Source organism: Podarcis gaigeae (genome assembly GCF_964106915.1).
Source record: "Podarcis gaigeae genome assembly, chromosome: 5".
NCBI classification, from domain to species: Eukaryota; Metazoa; Chordata; class Lepidosauria; order Squamata; family Lacertidae; genus Podarcis; species Podarcis gaigeae.
Genome location: NC_139681.1, coordinates 18,055,145 through 18,074,815, shown reverse-complemented (window position 1 = coordinate 18,074,815; position 19,671 = coordinate 18,055,145). Strand labels below are relative to the sequence as shown.

The following is a 19,671-nucleotide window of genomic DNA, read 5'->3' as shown; positions in this document are numbered from 1 at the left end:
CCTAATATAATTAATTCAAATGTTATTTTCACTAATATCTGCATGTTTATGCACCCTTTCCTCTACCAGATGCATTTTTGTAAACAGTGTTTTTGGCTGGAGAACAGCATCACAAAATTCAGACAAGTGCAAATTTTGGAGGATCGCTGTGTTTCAGTTTGTATATTGGTTCAGAAATTGTGACTTTGATAGATTCAGTTTTGAATGTGTATTGAACTGAGCTTCTCCTCCTATGACACAATAGTCTCAATTCAAAGGACATAAAATAACCTTACAGCTGCAAGAACTATTTCTCCAACATATCAGCTATTTTCTACAGTTATGCCCTTAACTCTGCCTTTTGTGATTCATACCAGTATTCAAACTCTAGCAAAACAATAGAAAAGGTTTGAGTCTGCAGCCTGTACCTTATTTCGGGACTCTGAATCTTGCATGTATGGAACCTATTTTCATTTTTCATGTACCAAGGCTCTTTCAGACATGTTAAATGCATATAGGGGGCAGGGACAATGGGCATTCCCTCTCTATGCATGTTCAGAGTAATGTTGGAGCAGTGTCAATAGTTATGAGCTACCAACATGCTGTGTTACCTGAAGAACACTTAGCTGGTATTGGTTAATACTGATAGGCTTATATAAGGCAGCAGTGGGGCCACAATGAAAATGCTGTACCCAGTTTTGGTCAACCATACTCAAGGGGAATTATTTCAAAATACAGCCACTTTTGAACAAGCAAGATAAGCAAGTTCTTTAGTTTAGGAAAATGAAAAAGTGAAAACAGACAAAATCCTGCTCCCACTGTGGAACAAATGCAAGTTACTTAACTGGCAAAGAGCTTTGCAACTGGTCACAATGTGCTGTCAAGGCTTCCTCCTCACTAATTTGGGGGAAAGCCTGAAATATTCAGCTCAGTTCTCAGAATGTACCTGCTGGTCAACACTGCACTGATGCAAAGGTGGTACAGTGATTTTTTTTAAAAAAATACCATCACAGCCACAGAATAAACCCTAACATGGATGCCCACCCATATTTGTTCAACTATGACCCAAATCTTTTTCTACCATTGCTGTAACCAATCATGTCATCATGTGAAGCTCCTCAAAAAAAGAAGGGTGAAACAGATCCTACCTATTGACAAGTGTGACTGGGAGCTAAAATGCATCATTGGGTCCATGGTGAATCTGCTTTTTCTACAGTGCATAAGCCTGGGTGATGTGTGTATACACCTGCATGTGTGTGTGAACATGTGCTGATCTGTAGGTGGCTGGATGGTGCTTGTTCCTTTAAAACGTACAATTCTATTTTTAAAAAAATGTTTGCTTTCTGTTGCTCTGTTTGTCTGACTTAACATACTAGAATATCCTATGCATTTTTATTCATGCATGACAAATTTTTGCATGCATATTACTCCAAAGGAGGATATGATATTAATTTAAATGGGTACAATATCACTTCTTCTCCTTCTTCTTCTTCGTCATCTTCTTCTTAGCTAGCTCCTAGATCATTTTTTCATTGAGATTTGGTACAAGATAAAAAGCAACCCTAGCGGTGTTTCACCCCGCTAGCCATTCTTCCCAATTAAATATAGTGGACCCACCTCACGGCATGCCCATTAAACAAATTTCTACAATTTACCACAAGCTATCTTGTGTGAGAGAAAAGTTAGTGATTTAAAGTCTCAGGCAGGAGTTGATCAAACAACAAAAAGCTTTATTTACAAAAAGAAGCAGCTTGTGAAACAAAGTTGGGTCAGGAAATGCATTCTTTCAGGTAGAAGCTGACTTATTACTTAAACTAAATATAAAGATGCCACGGGCTTAAACACAGTAATATATGCACAGCTTTTCTTAAAACTTCAGTTGCTAAAAATCAGTTGGTACACTTCAGGGAGATGTTCAGGTTTATAGAATAGGTGTTAAAATGCTTAAGTTGGTTTTCTGTTACTTCACTCTCAGTCCTTTACTTAGTTGTGACAGGTGTTACAGTTAAATACTTTTGACACAGCACAGCTTCCTTCACAGCTTAATACTTTGGTTCAAGAGCGAGGGGCACTTTTCGTCAGTTACCCTCTCTCTTAGCAATCCCACTCCTGAGGTATTTCCAAATAGCATAACAGACCCAGAGGATCACCTCAACCCTTTTTACTGTTTGGGAGTCATCTTTACCCAGAACTCTCCCCTCCTGCCTAGAAGGAGACCATCAGTAGTTCAACTGAAATCAGAACCAGTTCACCCCTCAGTCAAATCCTACCATAATCCCCATCTCTCATTTCATCTCTCAAACTGAAACCTCAAACCCTCAAATCAAACCCTATCTAACTCTCTCCCTCAGAAACTGCTCTTTTTATTTTCCCTCCCAAAGTTCTGACTCCGCCCCCCGCTCTGGCTGGCTGTCTAGGTAGCCAATCAGAGAGAGGCTCCAGCACTCTGGTAGAATTTCCAGTCTGGCTCTGCTGTCCGTCACAGACAGCTTCTCACATTTTGAACCATGACTAACGGAAATATTCTCCTGGCAGGGTAGGGTTCCCATTCATTTTTGAGCAAAGAATCTAGAGGCTCAGTCTCAGGAAAACAAAGGAGTTATAGCACAGCAAAATTCCCTGCACCAGAGAAGGGTGCTCATGATGTAAAGCAGTTTGCAGGATGACAGAAGCCAAAGTTTGGGCAAAACATTTGAAGAATATCTCAGGAAAGGCGAAAAGAGTGGCAACAGTTTTCAGCGGAGGTTCAAACATCCTAGGTTTTTATGTGAGGCACAACCGAATCAAAGTTAAGGTTCATAAGATGAGAGAAAATAACTGCCTCGTCATAGGGAACACAGTAGATTCAAAATTGCTTTTTTTCCCCTCCAGCTTCCTCTAACATTTTGGCAAAAAAGCTGGAGCTTGGCTAGCCAGCCACCCACCCACACAGCTTTATTCACAAAAAGCTGACAGAGCATGGCACAGCATGGCATGAATCAAAGTTTGAAAAAAAAAAAAAATCCCAGGAAGGTGATAATATCAACTCATCTCAAGTACTTGCTATTTACAGCCAGTCACCCAGATATGAAACAGACTTAGTGGAGACGGAGAGAGGAAGCGCCAGATCCTTTCCTGGCAGGAAACAGAAAGGTGATTAATAATATTTCCCACAAATGCCAAGTTTATATAGACCATCATTTTAGTAATCAGACTGAGGCCCTGTGGCTTGTCGAAGGGGCAACCTCACATGTCCAAATTATACGGAAAATGTTCAGGTTCGAAATATAAAGGACTGCCATTTATATGACTGAACTCAATGGAATAAGTTGTCTGGAAAGGTAATAAAATCCCTTTCCTTCTTCTTTTTTTTTTTTAAAGGGGCAGACTAGTTGAGACTAGTTTGCCACCAGTTGCAGAAGCGATGGTTAGCCATGCTTTTATGAATTATTCTTTCAACAACAAGACAAAACAAAAAAGAGAGACAAAGGCCACACCTTGCTTTGTCTGAGGCTTGTAAAATCTTAACGAAATGGAATATGCTTAGTGCTATGTGTTAAAATCCATCAACAACCTGCAACCAAGTCACTTCTATGAAAGAGTAATGGTACTAAAAATGAGATCCCTCTTTAGGAAGCATAACATGTCCAAAGCTAGACAATTTGTTAAGAGTAGCTGGATGTCTGGGGATAATGAAATATTCTCAAACACATCTCCAACTTCCCTGGCTGCCCTTTCAACCCCCTGTGAGCCTCCGACGGCCCTTATCTTTCACTGGAAGAGAATACTTCCATCTTGTATTACTGGCAGAAAAGCTCAGAGGACAAGGGGCTCTTTCAAAGAAAGACATGAACAGAAGGAAACAATATGTCAAGAGCAAAGCTCAAGAGGAGTAAAAACACCCATCTAAGTGCAGGGTGAAAAAAGATTAATATTCAGGTGCAGAAAACATCACTATTAGAAAATCAGCAAATGTTTCATGATCAAGTGAAAGATGCCATCAAGAAGCAGGCGGCCACAAAAATGACAACAGACTCGAGCAGTGCTGTCTCATCTCCCTGCCAACTTTGGACTGAAGCCCTAAACGTCAGTCTTGTATAGCCTCCATCTAAGAAAGCCTAAATTTGTAGCCAAATGGTCTCGGCAGAAAGGGGTTTCCGCACACCCCTTTCTGTTTAACGTTTCTAGAATTAGTTCCTCAAAGAAAGGGAACATGCAGCTCCCCCCTCTTGGGGAAGGGGGGGGCGAGATGAGAGCCATATGGATCATATGACAGAAATCTTCCTTCCCCCATCATCTTCGCAGTGCAGATGTTGTATAGCAGAGGATGATGAACTATAAAAGGCAATCTGCAGCAGGCATTAAAAGCTACCCTGTCATCAGTGCTGAAACATCACAATAATGATGCCATTTTGAAGAACAGTCAGATTAAATCCTTGCCACTCAGATTCCTTTCATCAGAGAGAAATAGGGACAGATGGACGGACACACACACACCCCATTAAGCACTCTGTGATGAACCATATATGCTATAGAACAGCATTTCTCAACCTTGCGTCCCCAGATGCTGACGGACTACAACTCCCATCATTCCTAGCCATCATGGCCAGAGGTTAGGGATGATGGAAGCTGGTAGTTCAATAATATCTGGGAACCCAAGGTTGAGAAAGGCTGTTGTAGACCAAGGATAGCCAACACGGTGCCCTCCAGAAGTCATTCCTAATCTGCTTACTTGAGCTCAGGGCTGATCTAAACCCTTTCATGCACACAAGTGTGAGTCAGTAACTTTATTACAACTGTAAGATGGCAGATTGCTTGTTTGTTTGTAAGGGTTTGGAGGTAGTGGCTGGCTTGCTATATATGTCTCTTACGCTTGTTTTAGTTTTATTGGTGCTGGTGTTTTCACTTTTTTTGTACTTTCGAGTTAATCAGTAGTGACAGCACACCCTGCTTGCCATTCAACCATCAGGAGTGAGTGTTGAGGCGCCTGATGCTTCCTGTAGCCATGTATTTAACGGCTCCACACCTCACATAGGATGTCAGATGTGGGGAGCTGGGTGTAGCTTTAGAGAAAATATCTTAAATGCCAAATTAGGGCCTCCAGATTGCCAGAGACTCCCCACCACCGCCGATGAGCACTAGAAATAAAAATGGAGGGACCACCCACAGCCACCTCACTACGATAAGGTAAGCTCAACACCCATACCCACAAAATTTACAATGAAATTTTAAAGTGCCCTGCAAAGAGGGCAGAAAAATTGAAGCCTCTTTCGCAGGGGAATAAAACATTTGAAAAACTGGGGAGCAAGCACAGCACTAAAAGAAGGAGAGGGGAGAGGAAGAGCAACCAGGCCTTGTTCCAGCCTCTGAAGAAGAGTTGTTTCAGTGATACAGCACCTGCTTTTCATCTATGAGGTCTCAGTTTCAATTCCCTGAGGTTCAATTCAGTTCCTCCAGGTAGGGCTCAGAATGTCCCCTCATTGAAACCCTGGAGAGCCACTGTCAGTCAATGCAGGGACAATACTGAGCTAGATGGATCATTGGTGTGCTTTAGTGTAAGGTAGCTCCGTATGTTCGTAAACCATGATTTAATGAAGTTGGAATTTGACATCTGAATGAGCCCAATATATGTGTCTTCCATGTAGAATCAAGTAACAGAATACATAAATAGGATACAAATGGAGTAGCAGCAGCCCTCCTCTATAGTGCATTTAGCCATAGACAATGGCTCATGGCCAATTTAGCCATAGACAATATCCGGGGATAACTATACCTATGTAAGAATGACATTATATTTCAGCACTAAAAAAGAATTTAAATAAGCAATATTTGAAAATGGAGTATCAGTCTAAACACAACCCCACTTTACTAGAAAATATAGGGAAAAGGTACCTAAAGCCCCAGAATGAACACGTGCCCTTATAATATAAATTCAAGCCTTGTAAATTTAATCCAGGGTTATTTGTCGCTCCAGAACTCTTTACTGTGATGTATGACTTAGTTACTAAGGTTATCACAGCAGTATCCTAAAGTTGCATAGTACATAAAACATTCAAGTTAACAATGCAAGGAGGTTAACTCCCAAAGATAACCTGCTATCAGAGGGTTAAACCAGATGATAGGCCTCTGTCAGCTTCCAAGGAGCTATTGATGGTTCAATCAGTTTGTTTTGAAGGTAAAGTACAACAAAAGGGCACTAAACTTATTCAAACTGTCAACAGACACTATCTAGAATGTTGCTTGCAGGTAAGTAATTTTGGGTGTTTTAAGACTATTATCAAACGGCAATGGCTGCAGAAAGAGACAGCTACTAATAACACAGAATGCAGCCATCATAAAACACTTTATGGCAGGCACAGGGATCTATAAATTGCATGACATATTGCAACTGCTTTCAGCTTATAAAATTGCTAGTTAAGGGACCACTGCTTAATCAGAAAGAATGCTTCTAAATTTTGCATTCAATGTAAAAGAAGAATGTTTTATTTTGGCTCAGGAGGTGGATGGATCTGCATTTTTAGACATAACTTTGAACCCCCTTCAGAATTCCTGAGACTGGTGTTATTAAACTGACCCATTCTTTGTAGATGTGGGAAAGGTCATTATCTGCCATCGTGGTTGAAGGAAAGCAATGAGCTCTGGCGAGAGGAAAAACAGATATCCCAGGAAGGTCTTTAAAGACTCATTTATCTCTGCCTGTGAACCTCTCTTCTAGTCTACAATGCCCTTAGAAAATTGGCTAGGCACAGAGTCCAGACAATTCAAGAAGTTTTGTTCTGCAGCAGGTCAGGGGAAGGTTAGATGTCAGTAATAGAGACATAACATTGGCATCATCCATCCATCCATCTATCTATCTATCTATCTATCTATCTATCCATCCAGATTTGGATTTCTCAGTGACAGGCTCCCCTTTATTGCCAGCTCTACAAAATGGCTGCAGTGGCATGTGAAACATTCAGCTACTTCTAAGCCATTGGCTCTAGAGTACTTGGGGTGTGCATGTGTATGTACACATAGATGGATCATTGTGAAGTAATACCGTTAACAGATATACATTTTAAAATGACCTAAGTGTTGGAGTTGCTGGGTCCAGGTTCAAATGTTAGGGTTCTCTTTCACCTTTGAGCCAATCTCAGAGGATTTTGCTTGCACAAAATATTTATAACATTTATAAGCCGGGTGCGGAAACTTCATACCTTAAAGGGGTTGGCAATGGTAGAGCACATTCCACATCTGAGAAAATTTGAGCAAAATTAAATTTTGGTAAGAAAAGCACCTTCCTTCCTTCCTTCCTTCCTTCCTTCCTTCCTTCCTTTCTTTCTTTCTTTCTTTCTTTCTTTCTTTCTTTCTTTCTTTTACAGGAAGTTCCATACCTCCTTTAGCTGTCACCAAGTTTGCCGTGCGGTAACTTTTATCTGCAGCAAAATTTCACAGGAAATTTGGAGGGGCCGAGTTTTGAGAAGTTTAGCAAATTTCAGCAAGAAATGGATTCACACATCCTACTGGTTGAGATAAGGGCCTGCCTTATGCCACCAAGCACTTTCACATTAAACCATCTGCATTAGGACAGGCTGTGCAAGTATAGGACCAGTGCCTGGGAGCAGTGTTCAGCAGGATGAAAGCGAATAAACTCAAGCTGAATCCTGGCAAGATGGAGGTTCTGGCAATAGGTAGTTCTTAGGTCCGAGAAGTAGGTAGGCAGCCTGTTCTACACAGGGTAGCACTTCCCCTAAGGGATAGGTGCACAGTTGTGGGGTATTTCTAGATTTCACTCTGTCATTGAAGGCCCATGCAGCCTCAGTGGCAAGCAGTGCCCAGCTTTGTCCATTCCTCTACCTTGATAACCTGGCTACAGTAGTCCATGCTCAAATAATGTCCTGGCTGGATTGTGTTCTGTGTGGAACTACTCTTGAAGACTGCACTTCATGATGTGTTACACTAGCATACAGAATCCTGAATGGTTTAGGACCCAAGTATACTTGAAGTGGGACGTGGGTGGCACTGTGGGTTAAACCACAGAGCCTAGGACTTGCTGATCAGAAGGTCGGTGGTTTGAATCCCCGCAACGGGGTGAGCTCCCGTTGCTCGGCCCCTGCTCCTGCCAACCTAGCAGTTCGAAAGCACAAGTGCAAGTAGATAAATAGGTACCGCTCCGGCGGGAAGGTAAACGGCATTTCCGTGCACTGCTCTGGTTCGCCAGAAGTGGCTTAGTCATGCTGGCCACATGACCCGGAAGCTGTACACCAGCTCCCTCGGCCAATAAAGCGAGATGAACACCGCAACCCCAGAGTTGGTCATGACTGGACCTAATGGTCAGGGGTCCCTTTACCTTTATCTATACTTGAAGCAGCATCTTTTCCATTACCAGCCAACCCGAGTTTTGAGATCTGTGAGGGAAGTTCTGCTTGTGGTACTCTCATTGAATATGATCTGGGGCGGGGGAGGGTCCGCACTACAAAAAGCAAGGCAGCACCACATCTATGTAGCTCTCTCTCGGTTCAGATCTTACTGTCCCACTCTTCAGGTGACAGCTAAAGACCAACTGTTTTCAGAAGACTTTTAGACCACAGCAGGAGTTTAACTGGGAGTGATATGCTTCTGTTGCTGTGATTTAGAGTGAATTGTGTTCTCCCTCTCTTTTAATGTACACGTGTTGTTGTTGTTTTTTAATGGTGGATCTTGAATCTGAACAAGATAATTAATTTCTGGGTTGTCGTGATGAAATCTTACAGTTTGAAAAATGCATGTTCTTTTACACATGTTCTTTTAGCTAGAATCTTGTATATTATTTCTTCATTGTCCAGGGCATGGGTTTTAAAGTTTAATATGTTATGGGGTGGTAACATTAGGTGGTGCACAAAGCCATTGGAAAGAAGTACAAAACATCTACAGCAGAAAACAAGGAAGAAACACATCAAGGTTTAATGTTATTTCAACACTAAATGACTGGAGATGACAATAGAGATTAACAATTCATTCACCAATTTGTTAAGTATTCAGTACAGATGAAACTGTTTTTGTAGTTTCAGTGCTAATCTGACAAGGCATTTAAGGTGTGTATATTTTCAAATAGATGCACAGGATTGGCAGAATTTCAGTTGATTATGCTTTATTGAATTTTGTTAAATATAGTAAGCTTCAAAATATTCAAAATCTAATTCTGCATTTATTGTCTGTAACTAGGATTAGATTTGCAAAGTTTTAGAAATCTAATAATATATCTCAAAAAAACCAGACTGGTGGAGAAAAACAAAGCATTGGTGATTATTAGTTAAATGAACAGCATATTATAATATTATTTCTTAAATTTGTATGTCACCCTTGATCCAAAGACCACATAGCGGTTTAAAACATATAAATACAAAGTAACAACACACAATGCATAATTATTAAAACAAAAACCCATACCAATAACCCCCTTCCACAAACACATTTAAAAGGCCACAGAATGTTAATCAGCTGAAGACCTGGTTATAGAGAAACATTTTTAGCAGGCACCAAGTGAGCCTCTCTGGGGGGAGCATTCCACAAGAGAGGAGCCACCACAGAAAAGGCCTGTTCTCATGTAGCCACCCTCTGGACCACTTGTGGAGAAGACACACGAAGAAGGGCCTCAGATGAATCTTGCAGGAAGCAAATGGCAACAAGTGACCAGTCTCAATGGCCACAAGCCACCACTGCCTGCATGTTCATGCTTAACCCTATAGTTGGGTTTAGCATTAAGTGTTGACTGGCCCGCTGTGTTGCTGGAATTGGGCTACTGAAAATGGAGGTTTGTTTCTTCTCATTTTTCTCTTATACTCTGGCTTCCTATTTGAATTGTTTTATTATCCAGCACTATTTTCTTTTCTCGTTCAATTGTTTTTGAATATTTTATGGGTTTTATGCTATTAACTTTATGATTATTAACAGCTTTGATTTCTTTCAAAGATAAAGCAGAATAAAATTCTATTAGATACATTTCCTTCAAGTTTTGCTCTAGGCAAAATTCAGTAGAAACTCCTTTTTTTTAGTCCCCCCCCCCAATTTCTATTGCAGAACCAACCATGTTCAGGGATTTATGAGAATTAACAAGTCAAGAAAGTGATCTGATAAAAGCACTTAACGCCAACATGCCTGTAAGCAACCCAAAACATGCCAGTTAATGAATAAGCTTCTCATCTATACATAGGAGAAAAGCTAATCCTTTGGTATATTGATATATTATATTAACTAAGTTATATTAACTAAGGGACACCGCAAAATAAACATGAATAAACTGCTTTTCAGCAGTTAAGGGCTATTGCCTCCGCATGCTTTCAAGAAAGCTTTCCAAACAAGGCTACTAGTCACGATGGGAACGCTCTGTTCTGCCTCCATGGTCAGAGGTGTGGAGCTTCTGAGTGCTTCTGACAAGCAGACCAGCAGTGGATGTGTAGGGGATATGCAAAATCACAGATTTGTTGTTGTTGTTTTGTCATTTAGTTGTGTGCAACTCTTTGTGACCCCATGGACCAGAGTACGCCAGGCACTCCTGTCTTCCACTGCCTCCCGCAGTTTGGTCAAACTCATGTTGGTAGCTTCGAGAACACTGTCCAACCATCTCGTCCTCTGTCGTCCCCTTCTCTTTGTGCCCTCAATCTTTCCCAACATCAGGGTCTTTTCCAGGGAGTCTTCTCTTCTCACGAGGTGGCCAAAGTATTGGAGCCTCAGCTTCACAACCTGTCCTTCCAGTGAGCACTTTTTATGATGCTGTCTAGGTTTGTCATTGCTTTTCTCCCAAGAAGCAGGAATCTTTTAATTTCATGGCTGCTGTAACCATCTGCAGTGATCATGGAGCCCAAGAAAGTATCACCATTTTTTTCTCTCACTAGGAAGAGAGTACTTCTAATAGAGTACTTCTGAGTAAAACATAACCAAGTCTGAAAGTTGTGTTTTATTCTGTAAAAACAGCACACGGGGGGGGGGGGGAATGTAATAATATGGGCATGAGGAAAGTGCTCATTCTCTACAGACACAACTTTACAATCTGCTGGGTGCAGTGCTGTAGGCAGCTTGATCTCTGTTCAGTAACTGGGAAACTGAGGTCCATGGAAACTTTATGCATTGCCAAGGATCTCTCAGGACAATCCTGAAAACTGGATGCTTCTAACCTAGCAATGATAATGAGCCATTATTCACTTCTTCCTCGCACTCCACACCCACATATTGGAGGTCAGAACTGAGGATGGCAAAGACTGTTGTCCGATCAGAAGGTCGGCGGTTCGAATCCCTGCAATGGGGTGAGCTCCTATTGTTCGGTCCCTATTGCTCCTGCCAACCTAGTTCGAAAGCACGTCAAAGTGCAAGTAGATAAATAGGTACCACTCTGGTGGGAAGGTAAACGGCGTTTCCGTGCGCTGCTCTGGTTCGCCAGAAGCGGCTTAGCCGTGCTGGCCACATGACCCGGAAGCTGTACGCCGGCTCCCTCGGCCAATAAAACGACATGAGCGCCGCAACACCACAGTCGTCCGCGACTGGGCCTAACGCTCAGGGGTCCCTTTACCTTACCCTTAACAACAGTGCTACCTGACAAGGGCTGAAGCATTAGAGCTGCCTCCACATTTTGTTCTCTTCCTGCAGAAATGTCCAACTGACTCACTTTTTTTAAAAAAAGAATAAATAAAAAATATAAAAGCTAGGAGTCTGGGGCCCCAGCTGTCACAGTGTACCCAGGTGCCTGGACCTGGGTTACTTGGATCCCCGCTTCCCTGGTGATCTGCTTTGCATTTCTCATTAAACCACAGTTTAAATCAAGCTGTGGTTTAATGTGTGTCCTCCTCAGAGTTCCTGTGGTGCTCCTTCCCCAGCTCCTCCTGCTGCCATGTTGCAGACAAAACCAGCCGAAGTATCTCACTTCTCATGTTGTCTAAATTTGGCTCATGTTGTTCATTTAATATAAAATGTTTATATTAAAATTAAGTGTTAAATGAGCCCCCACCCCACCCCTCTCTATATGATTGCCATCAGGTATATGGACTAAATGTTTGAATTTAGGCTACACTGCAATTGTGTATGTGTGGGTGGGTGCGTGGGGGAATTACATAGGGAAAGAAGCAATGACTATTAATGTAACAGGAAGAAGTCAGAGCAGCCCAGAAAAAGCAGGACAGAAGAGAACTGAATAAAGCATTGGGTGGACTCCATGCATATCTGGGTTTTCAAGGGGACAACAAACTCTAAAACTGTGTTTGGGCTTTGGGCACTTTGTATCTTACTGATTAAAAGACAAATAAGGCCACCTATATTTAAACTTCAATATATTCTGACCAGGACAATTTTTCACAATCCAATAATAGCATGGTTCGTGTTTTTACTGCAAACAATAGACCCCCAAGACAGAACAAGTGCTGCTGGTACAAGACAAGTAACCAGCAATTATTGTGTTGACTCCCTGTGACTTTGATCTCTAGCTCATGGCCTGTGCTTTCTGGAGATCTTCAAAGCAGAGACTGCAGCTGAGGTTATTTCCCATTTATGCTGCTTTGCTAGTTACATTACTTTTTCTCAATACTGGAATGTTTCTCTACTGGCATATCACCTCACACTATGTTTTGATTATGAATAAAGTTTTAAAACCGAAAAAAGCAGGCAGTCGTTTCTACACAATGATACTTGGTAGGAAACGATAACTGATTATTCATAATTAATAGTAATAATTCATGTGCATTATTAATCATGCAAAAAATAAATTAATTGAATCTGATATATTTATTAATTTCACAAAAATCCAGAGCTGTTATGTTGCTGTCTTTCCAAATGCATATTTAATTTCTAACAGAGGCATCATATTTTACTCCGTGAACCACTTTCCATTTGTAATGTGCCTCTTAGACTGTAAGCCGTTAATTTATATTGCAAATTGCCTTGAGTACAATGGGAGAAAGTTTGAAAAATAATGTTATTTATATTTATATACACACACAAACACACAATACAGTATGATCCATTCTTGTTTGACATTTTTGTTTTGTTCCTAGATTTCATTCAAAAAATTTTAAGTCTGAGATATGTGGGTTTTTTTAACGTGCGCAACAAGATTTAGACAACTTTTTCACTATATATAATGCTTATTTTGCAGGGACAGGAGAGAACTAAAAAAGTACAGGAATGGCTAGGATATAATTTTACTGGGGTATTGGTGTATTTAGCACGAAAACATTTTGAATTTCTTTTTCTGCCACCTTGGGGCAAAACACTAAAAAGCCCTTTAAGTTTATGTAAAGTGTTGTAAAGTTTACTTGCCAATGCCATGTGGCTCAGACGGCTGCTAGAAACAAAGATTCACATGTGAAGAGAAAAGTGATTATTGCTGCTCAGTTAACACTCAGGTTGCTTCCATGCTGAGGGACTTCAGCACTGCTGTGGCACTGCTTTTTTTTTTTTTTTGCAAGTGGCTGAATGTGGAATTAAAACTGTGGTTCCCGACTGCATATCTATCTATTCTATCTATCTATCTATCTATCTATCTATCTATCTATCTATCTATCTATCTATCTATCTATCATCTATCTATCATCTATCTATCTATCATCTATCTATCATCTATCTATCTATCTATCTATCTATCTATCTATCTATCTATCTATCTATCATCTATCTATCTATCTATCATCTATCTATCTATCTATCTATCTATCTATCATCTATCTATCATCTATCTATCTATCATCTATCTATCATCTATCTATCTATCTATCTATCTATCTATCTATCTATCATCTATCTATCTATCATCTATCTATCTATCTATCTATCTATCTATCTATCTATCTATCTATCTATCTATCTATCATCATCTATCTAGCAATGCCCATCTTCACAACCAAGGTCTTTCCAAAACCTTTACTCAAAAGAAGTAAGTCCTGCTTCCTATTCAGCAAGCAGCACTATTACAGATGAATAGCCTCTTAATTCCACCTTAATAATTCACTCCCTCTCTTTTTTTACTGTGAAATAAATATATTATTGTGTTTCTGCAGCTTGCTTAGGAATATATGAAGGTGACTGGATTAAACATTAACCTGTGTACACTTTAGTATGGGCCAAAATGTGGTCCAGTTCAAAGCAGTGAAATATGGGAGCTTCTCAATCTGGCAGCTGTGCTTATAGAAGCAATGATTGTAGAAATAATACCTTAATGCCAATAGTTGACACCACATCCTACAGGTTTCACAGGTTTGGGTGGGAAGGAGGGGGCCTGACTCTCTGTCCCTATTTCTCTAGGGGCGCTTGGAAAGGACAGATAAGAGCTTTTGAGATAAGTGTGTGAAAAGGTAGGTTCAATGAATTGCCCCTTAGTCACATATTATAGAACCTGTTTTCATTAGTTTCATCTTTGGTCTTTAAATCTTGTTATTTTTATGGCAGGTGCAATATATATCTTATGGGGAAACTAATACTGCATCTGCAATAATGAAGAACATTCAATGCTAGTTCTACAGGAGAAAAGAAAGTGATAAGAGAGATTCACTTCACTTCCACTGCAGTAATATGATGCAAATTGGAATAATATTCACTTTAAAACCTATTTTAATTAACCTTTTCAAAGTAAGATTCTCCTCCCGGCTTTGGCATGATGGTTTGCCTTAATATGAGCTAAAACTATCTTGACCCTTTAAAAAAAAAATCAACATTTTGCATGGAAATTCAACAACAGCCATGATTGTTTTGATGTATAGCTGTGTGACATATTATAAATATTACATCACATAACCACAGAGAATGTCACTCAACAACTTTTTCCCCCCAGACAGCATTAAATGAACCATGGATTCTTGCCTCTGAATAGCTCCTTTAAGGAACTACTTTTGCTTAAATGATTAATAGGAGGCATATTGTCAGAAAAATGTACTTAAAGTGAAAAACAGTAAACTGTAGCGATATCATTCATTTTTAAGCAATTCTGTGGTGAAAATGTCTCATAAATTTACATGGCAACACCACTATTAGGCTCTTTGTACGCAGGACAGCCAGCGTGCCTTCCAGTTTGGGGTTAAGGCGATGGGAAAATATTTTATTCAAACTAGACCACTTAGCAAAAGCCAAGGTGGCACATTTATGTACAATTCAGAAGTTGGCACATTAGAAGTATCTAGACTAAAGACAGTTCGGAATCTATTTTCGAAAGAGACTGAAGCACTCAACTTGAAATAGCCACTACAGATCAGGTTGGGAGGCCTGTTCAGATTACTGCAGCACTGCTAAAAACCACAGCGAACCATCTCATGGACTCCATGTTATGTCTCTTCTGGATAAGCCGCCTTCCAGGTTTCTAACACTTTTTTATGCTGAAAGCATGAACATACAGTTCTAAGTTTATGAACTGTACAGTCAATGTTTGCTCACACATCATTTCAGAAGGCTTGTCTGATAGGCTGGAAATAGGTAGGTAGGTTTAACTTGAGAGCAACATGGTTATGTGGAATGCTTATGTAGAAAATGCCATGCAGTTTGTTTGAATTTTGCCATCCTATCTAAAATACAAGGCTCATCACTCAGTGACTGAATCATGAAGCACTACCTTGCATCTTACATCACCTGTTGCAAGAAATACATGTTAACACTGAACGCATGTCTGTCTTTGAAATGAAGTTCTGAGAGCCCCTGACGTCTGGGGCCACTTTCTGGGGTCCTGCAGTTATAGTGTTGTGTGTTTCCTTGACAATGACAGCCAATTATGTGGAGTGGGGAAACACATAATTTCATGATCTGGTTAAGTTGCTGTAGATGTTACCAGATCAAAATTAAACAGTTGATTGCTGATGCTTTGGTGGCACCCATGTGATCACCTATATAGAAATGTATGGGCTTGCTGATGGGCTTGTAACACAATAGGAATTACAAGAACTCACCAATTATAGGAACACGCAATTCCATATCAGGAATTGCTGCTGCAATTTGCTGGGTCCTGTATGAGGCCAAATATTCATATCACTGAATCTTTTTCAATAACATCTGTGCCAGAGAACTTTCCAGTGGATTGTTCAGCTGGTTCAGATCTGCCTAGGTCTCATTCTGCCATCATTAATAGCTCGTGTTTTCCTGGGTCTCAGTGTGGTGACCTGGGATTTCAGAGGCTTAAGCTTCCTTACCAACGCCTCCATGGAAAGGACTAAATTATGAGGGTGAGGTGTGAGAAATAAGGGGTATGCAGGGTTTTTTATGCTTGGTTTCAGAGGTTTTGCCATTCCCCCCACCTAGGTCCTTCATACTCTATCCCTGTAGCCCCTCTATTGTGACACACCAGGTGGCATCTTCTGCTCCCACTAGGCACAAGGCTCTGTCCATATCCCACCAGGTTTTACTCTATGGCTCCCATGCTCTGGGCTTCAGGAGGCCTGGTGACCCAAAATTGCTCCCACAAACTTCAACTGGTCACCTCACCTTGCCACATAAAAGGGCCTCTGTAGTGAATAAATCAAGGGTCAGCAAACTGTTTCAGCAGTGGGTCAGTCCACTGGACCTCAGACCTTGTGGGGGGCCAGACTATATTTTTTGGTGGGGAATGAACAAATATCTATGGCCCACAAATAATCCAGAGGTGCATTTTAAATAAAAGGACACATTCTACTCATGATTCCTGGACCATCCGTGGGCCGGATTTGGAAGGCGATTGGGCCGGATCCGGCCTCCAGGCCTTAGCTTGCCTACCCATGGAATAGAGACAGGAACAGGATGATTCTGTAACCTTTTCACACATTGCCCTTAGATTACATTAGATCCTATACACAGCTCTTAGATTTTACTTCAACAGCCATTTAAAGTTGGTTGAAGGTTGTAATCATCTAATTTTTACTCAGAGTAGACCAAACAAAGGACAGCAGGCCCATAACTTACATGGGAATAACATTCCATGGATTGCACCTAAAGCCAAAATTGTGTATAAACAAAGCTCACTGGGTTCAATGATGGGTGGGATTACCGCTGTCATTTTTCCTGAAAGTCCACCCTCTTTTTATTTTTTATTTTGCCACGCATGTACTGTAAAGCTGAATGTGCACAAGTTGTAGGCTTACTGTAGATGACTGTGACAACCTTGATCCATTAATTTCAGTGGGTCTACTACTCGGAGCAGAGGTTAGCTGCATGCAATACTAAATATTTTACATTTGAAAATAATGCATGTATAATCCTAGATACTAACCTGTACCTCTGATAGTCTCCCTCATCCTTGTCTTTGCAGACCAGTTCATTTGGACATGCTGTATTTCCAAGCAAACTTAGGTACTCCAAGGAAGGCACTACTTCAACCAGATGATCCAGCAGGCTTTCCAGTTCTGTTATGTACTCAAGATTATGGGTTAAGGATTCAGTAACAAAAGGAAGACTGTTAAATAACTCCATTTACACACACACACACACACACACACACCCCACACACCCCATATTATATGCGTAAAAATGTAACATTAATTGTTGCTAGCGGAAAGGGGACTACATCCAAGTCATTTTTTGGCATAAAATGAAAGGTCTTGGGTCCCCCTCCTTCATTATTTTTTCCTCCTCTTTTCTTCTTTTCTAGATGACTCTCTGCAACACATTAAAAACTTTGACAAAATGATGGATGTCGGATGGGGAAATGGTTAGTGATTGCTAAAGCCATGAAACTTTTCCAACATGGCAACAAGCAGCAGTTACTTTCACAGTACATTCATCACTAAATGTATTACAGTCCCTAGGAAAAATGAGATTTAAAATGGAGTTAAATGACAGCAGCCCAAATGCACCAGAAAGAATAAAAGTGCTTTTGGTGGCACTGCGGCATTAATTGGTACTGTAACGGGCCAATGGCCGTAATAAAGATCAATCCAATCCAATTGGTACATAGGCATAAATGCTTGATCAAATGTTACCAGGAACGTGTTGGTATTCCTGCTCCACAGTTTATAACACACACAACTTCAGGGTGGAAGGAAACAGTGAAACCTGCCATTAAAGTGGTAGAGTGACCACATGAAATCTTAGATATCTTACATTGAAGTTGATTTAATGCATCCACTACAAACATACACACAACTCCCAAAACAGGCTATAAAGGATTTGTAGTCCAGTTCTAGATTGCGAAAGAAAGAAAGAAAGAAAGAAAGAAAGAAAGAAAGAAAGAAAGAAAGAGAAAGAAAGAAAGAAAGAAAGAAAGAAAGAAAGAAAGAAAGAAAGAAAGAAAGAAAGAAAGAAAGAAGTACTACAAGTATTTCTGCAACCAGAGCTGGACTTTTCCAAAGTTTGGGCTTTTGTGTCAAAATGTACATATTTGACAAGAGTGTTTAGTGCACAGTTTCCAAAGGCTTGAGAACTTTCCTAAATCTGGCACTGTGTTATGGGTGCTAACGTAAATACTTCAAAGCCCCCCCCCCCAACCCCTTTAAGAAGAAACATTTGGCACTCCTTGTTCAGTTCCTTAAGAGCCCTGCTTTGCATCTAGAATTTGGAAGGCAAGTGAAAACAGGGAAATCTTGGTTCCCACAGATCCACCATAAAAATCAAAGATGGTGCATGGAAGAAAGGTATGGGGAAAAGGATGCCAAACTGGTTGTGCAGGCTCAAAGCCTTTCCCACCCAAACATTGCCACACTGGTGGTGCACGTGACATGAATAGCACTAGTAACATGTCAGGTTTTAAAAAAAAAAACTGGCATAAAACTAGCCTGAGAAATCCCATAACGAAGGCTCACAAATGGGGATCAGCATCATGAGGAGGCAAGGTGTGCTAATACCTCATGCCAATTGGCAAAGGTTGAAGGGCACATTCAAGCTGGTCTGCTTCTTACTCTTTGTTTCTCTGCCCTTTGTTCTAATTGATTTAGTGCTGCAAATTCTCATTTTCTCTGTTTTCTCTTTTAAACCAATTCTTGTCAGTTTATGGCGATCCTGCATTAGCTGTATTTTACTACTTTATTATAATTTTGCTTGTTTTAATGCCTGTAAGCAGCCCAAAGAACTTCAGCTAAAGGGCAGCCTATAAATTGCATGTATCAATAAATAAACAATGGAACAAATTACTGGTTTAAACGAACAATTCACTCTTTTACTCTCCCATGCCTGGAGTTGTGTGCAACAATTATTATGTGGCTATCTTAAATGCTTGGTTCTTTTATGTTGCTTGTCCCCAGCATTGATTTATGTTTTCCTGTTATCTTTGTTATCTCTTGCAGATGGAATGTACCCCATTTCTTCACCTCAATAACTGAAGGGCAAGGGTATCACCACAGGATAGAAACAGAACTTTTGCCCTTTAAGACCTTCCCTTCACTACATGCACTCCAATTTGCATCTTATTTGCAGCAGCCAACAAGCAAATGGGAGACTTATCATATACAGCATAATGCTTGTGGTAGGATTCCACCCCCACCCTCATTTTTCAGATACTGGGCAAAACATGCAGCAGGATGAATGAAGCATATGAACAGCTCAGTTTTTCCATTTTAGTTCCGCCACAGTGCTCCAGATTTAGTCAGAACAGCATTAGACTTAATCCTTCCCCCCATGGCCCATTGTTCTGTCAACAATTGACCTTCCCAGGATAGTTGTTCAGTCCACTAAGAGGGGAAAAGATGCTGGCCCACATCTTTTCAACCACAGAGAGAAAAGCAGAGTGGGGAGGATGATCTTTAGTGGGCAAACAGTCCATGGAGAAAGGGTTAAGTCACCCCTTCCCTCTGCTGCTTCTCAATTCATACCCACTAATACAAGAGC

The 19,671-nt window shown here is 40.6% G+C and overlaps 1 protein-coding gene across 1 annotated transcript in view; it reads right to left on the bottom strand.

Moving 5' to 3' along the window:
* The window catches only part of LRMDA (leucine rich melanocyte differentiation associated), a 741,312-nt gene that overhangs the window by 313,812 nt on the left and 407,829 nt on the right, over positions 1–19,671 (bottom strand). The window contains 1 exon segment of the mRNA XM_083738575.1: positions 17,123–17,253. Within this exon segment, the coding sequence (XP_083594701.1) occupies positions 17,123–17,253 (131 nt within the window).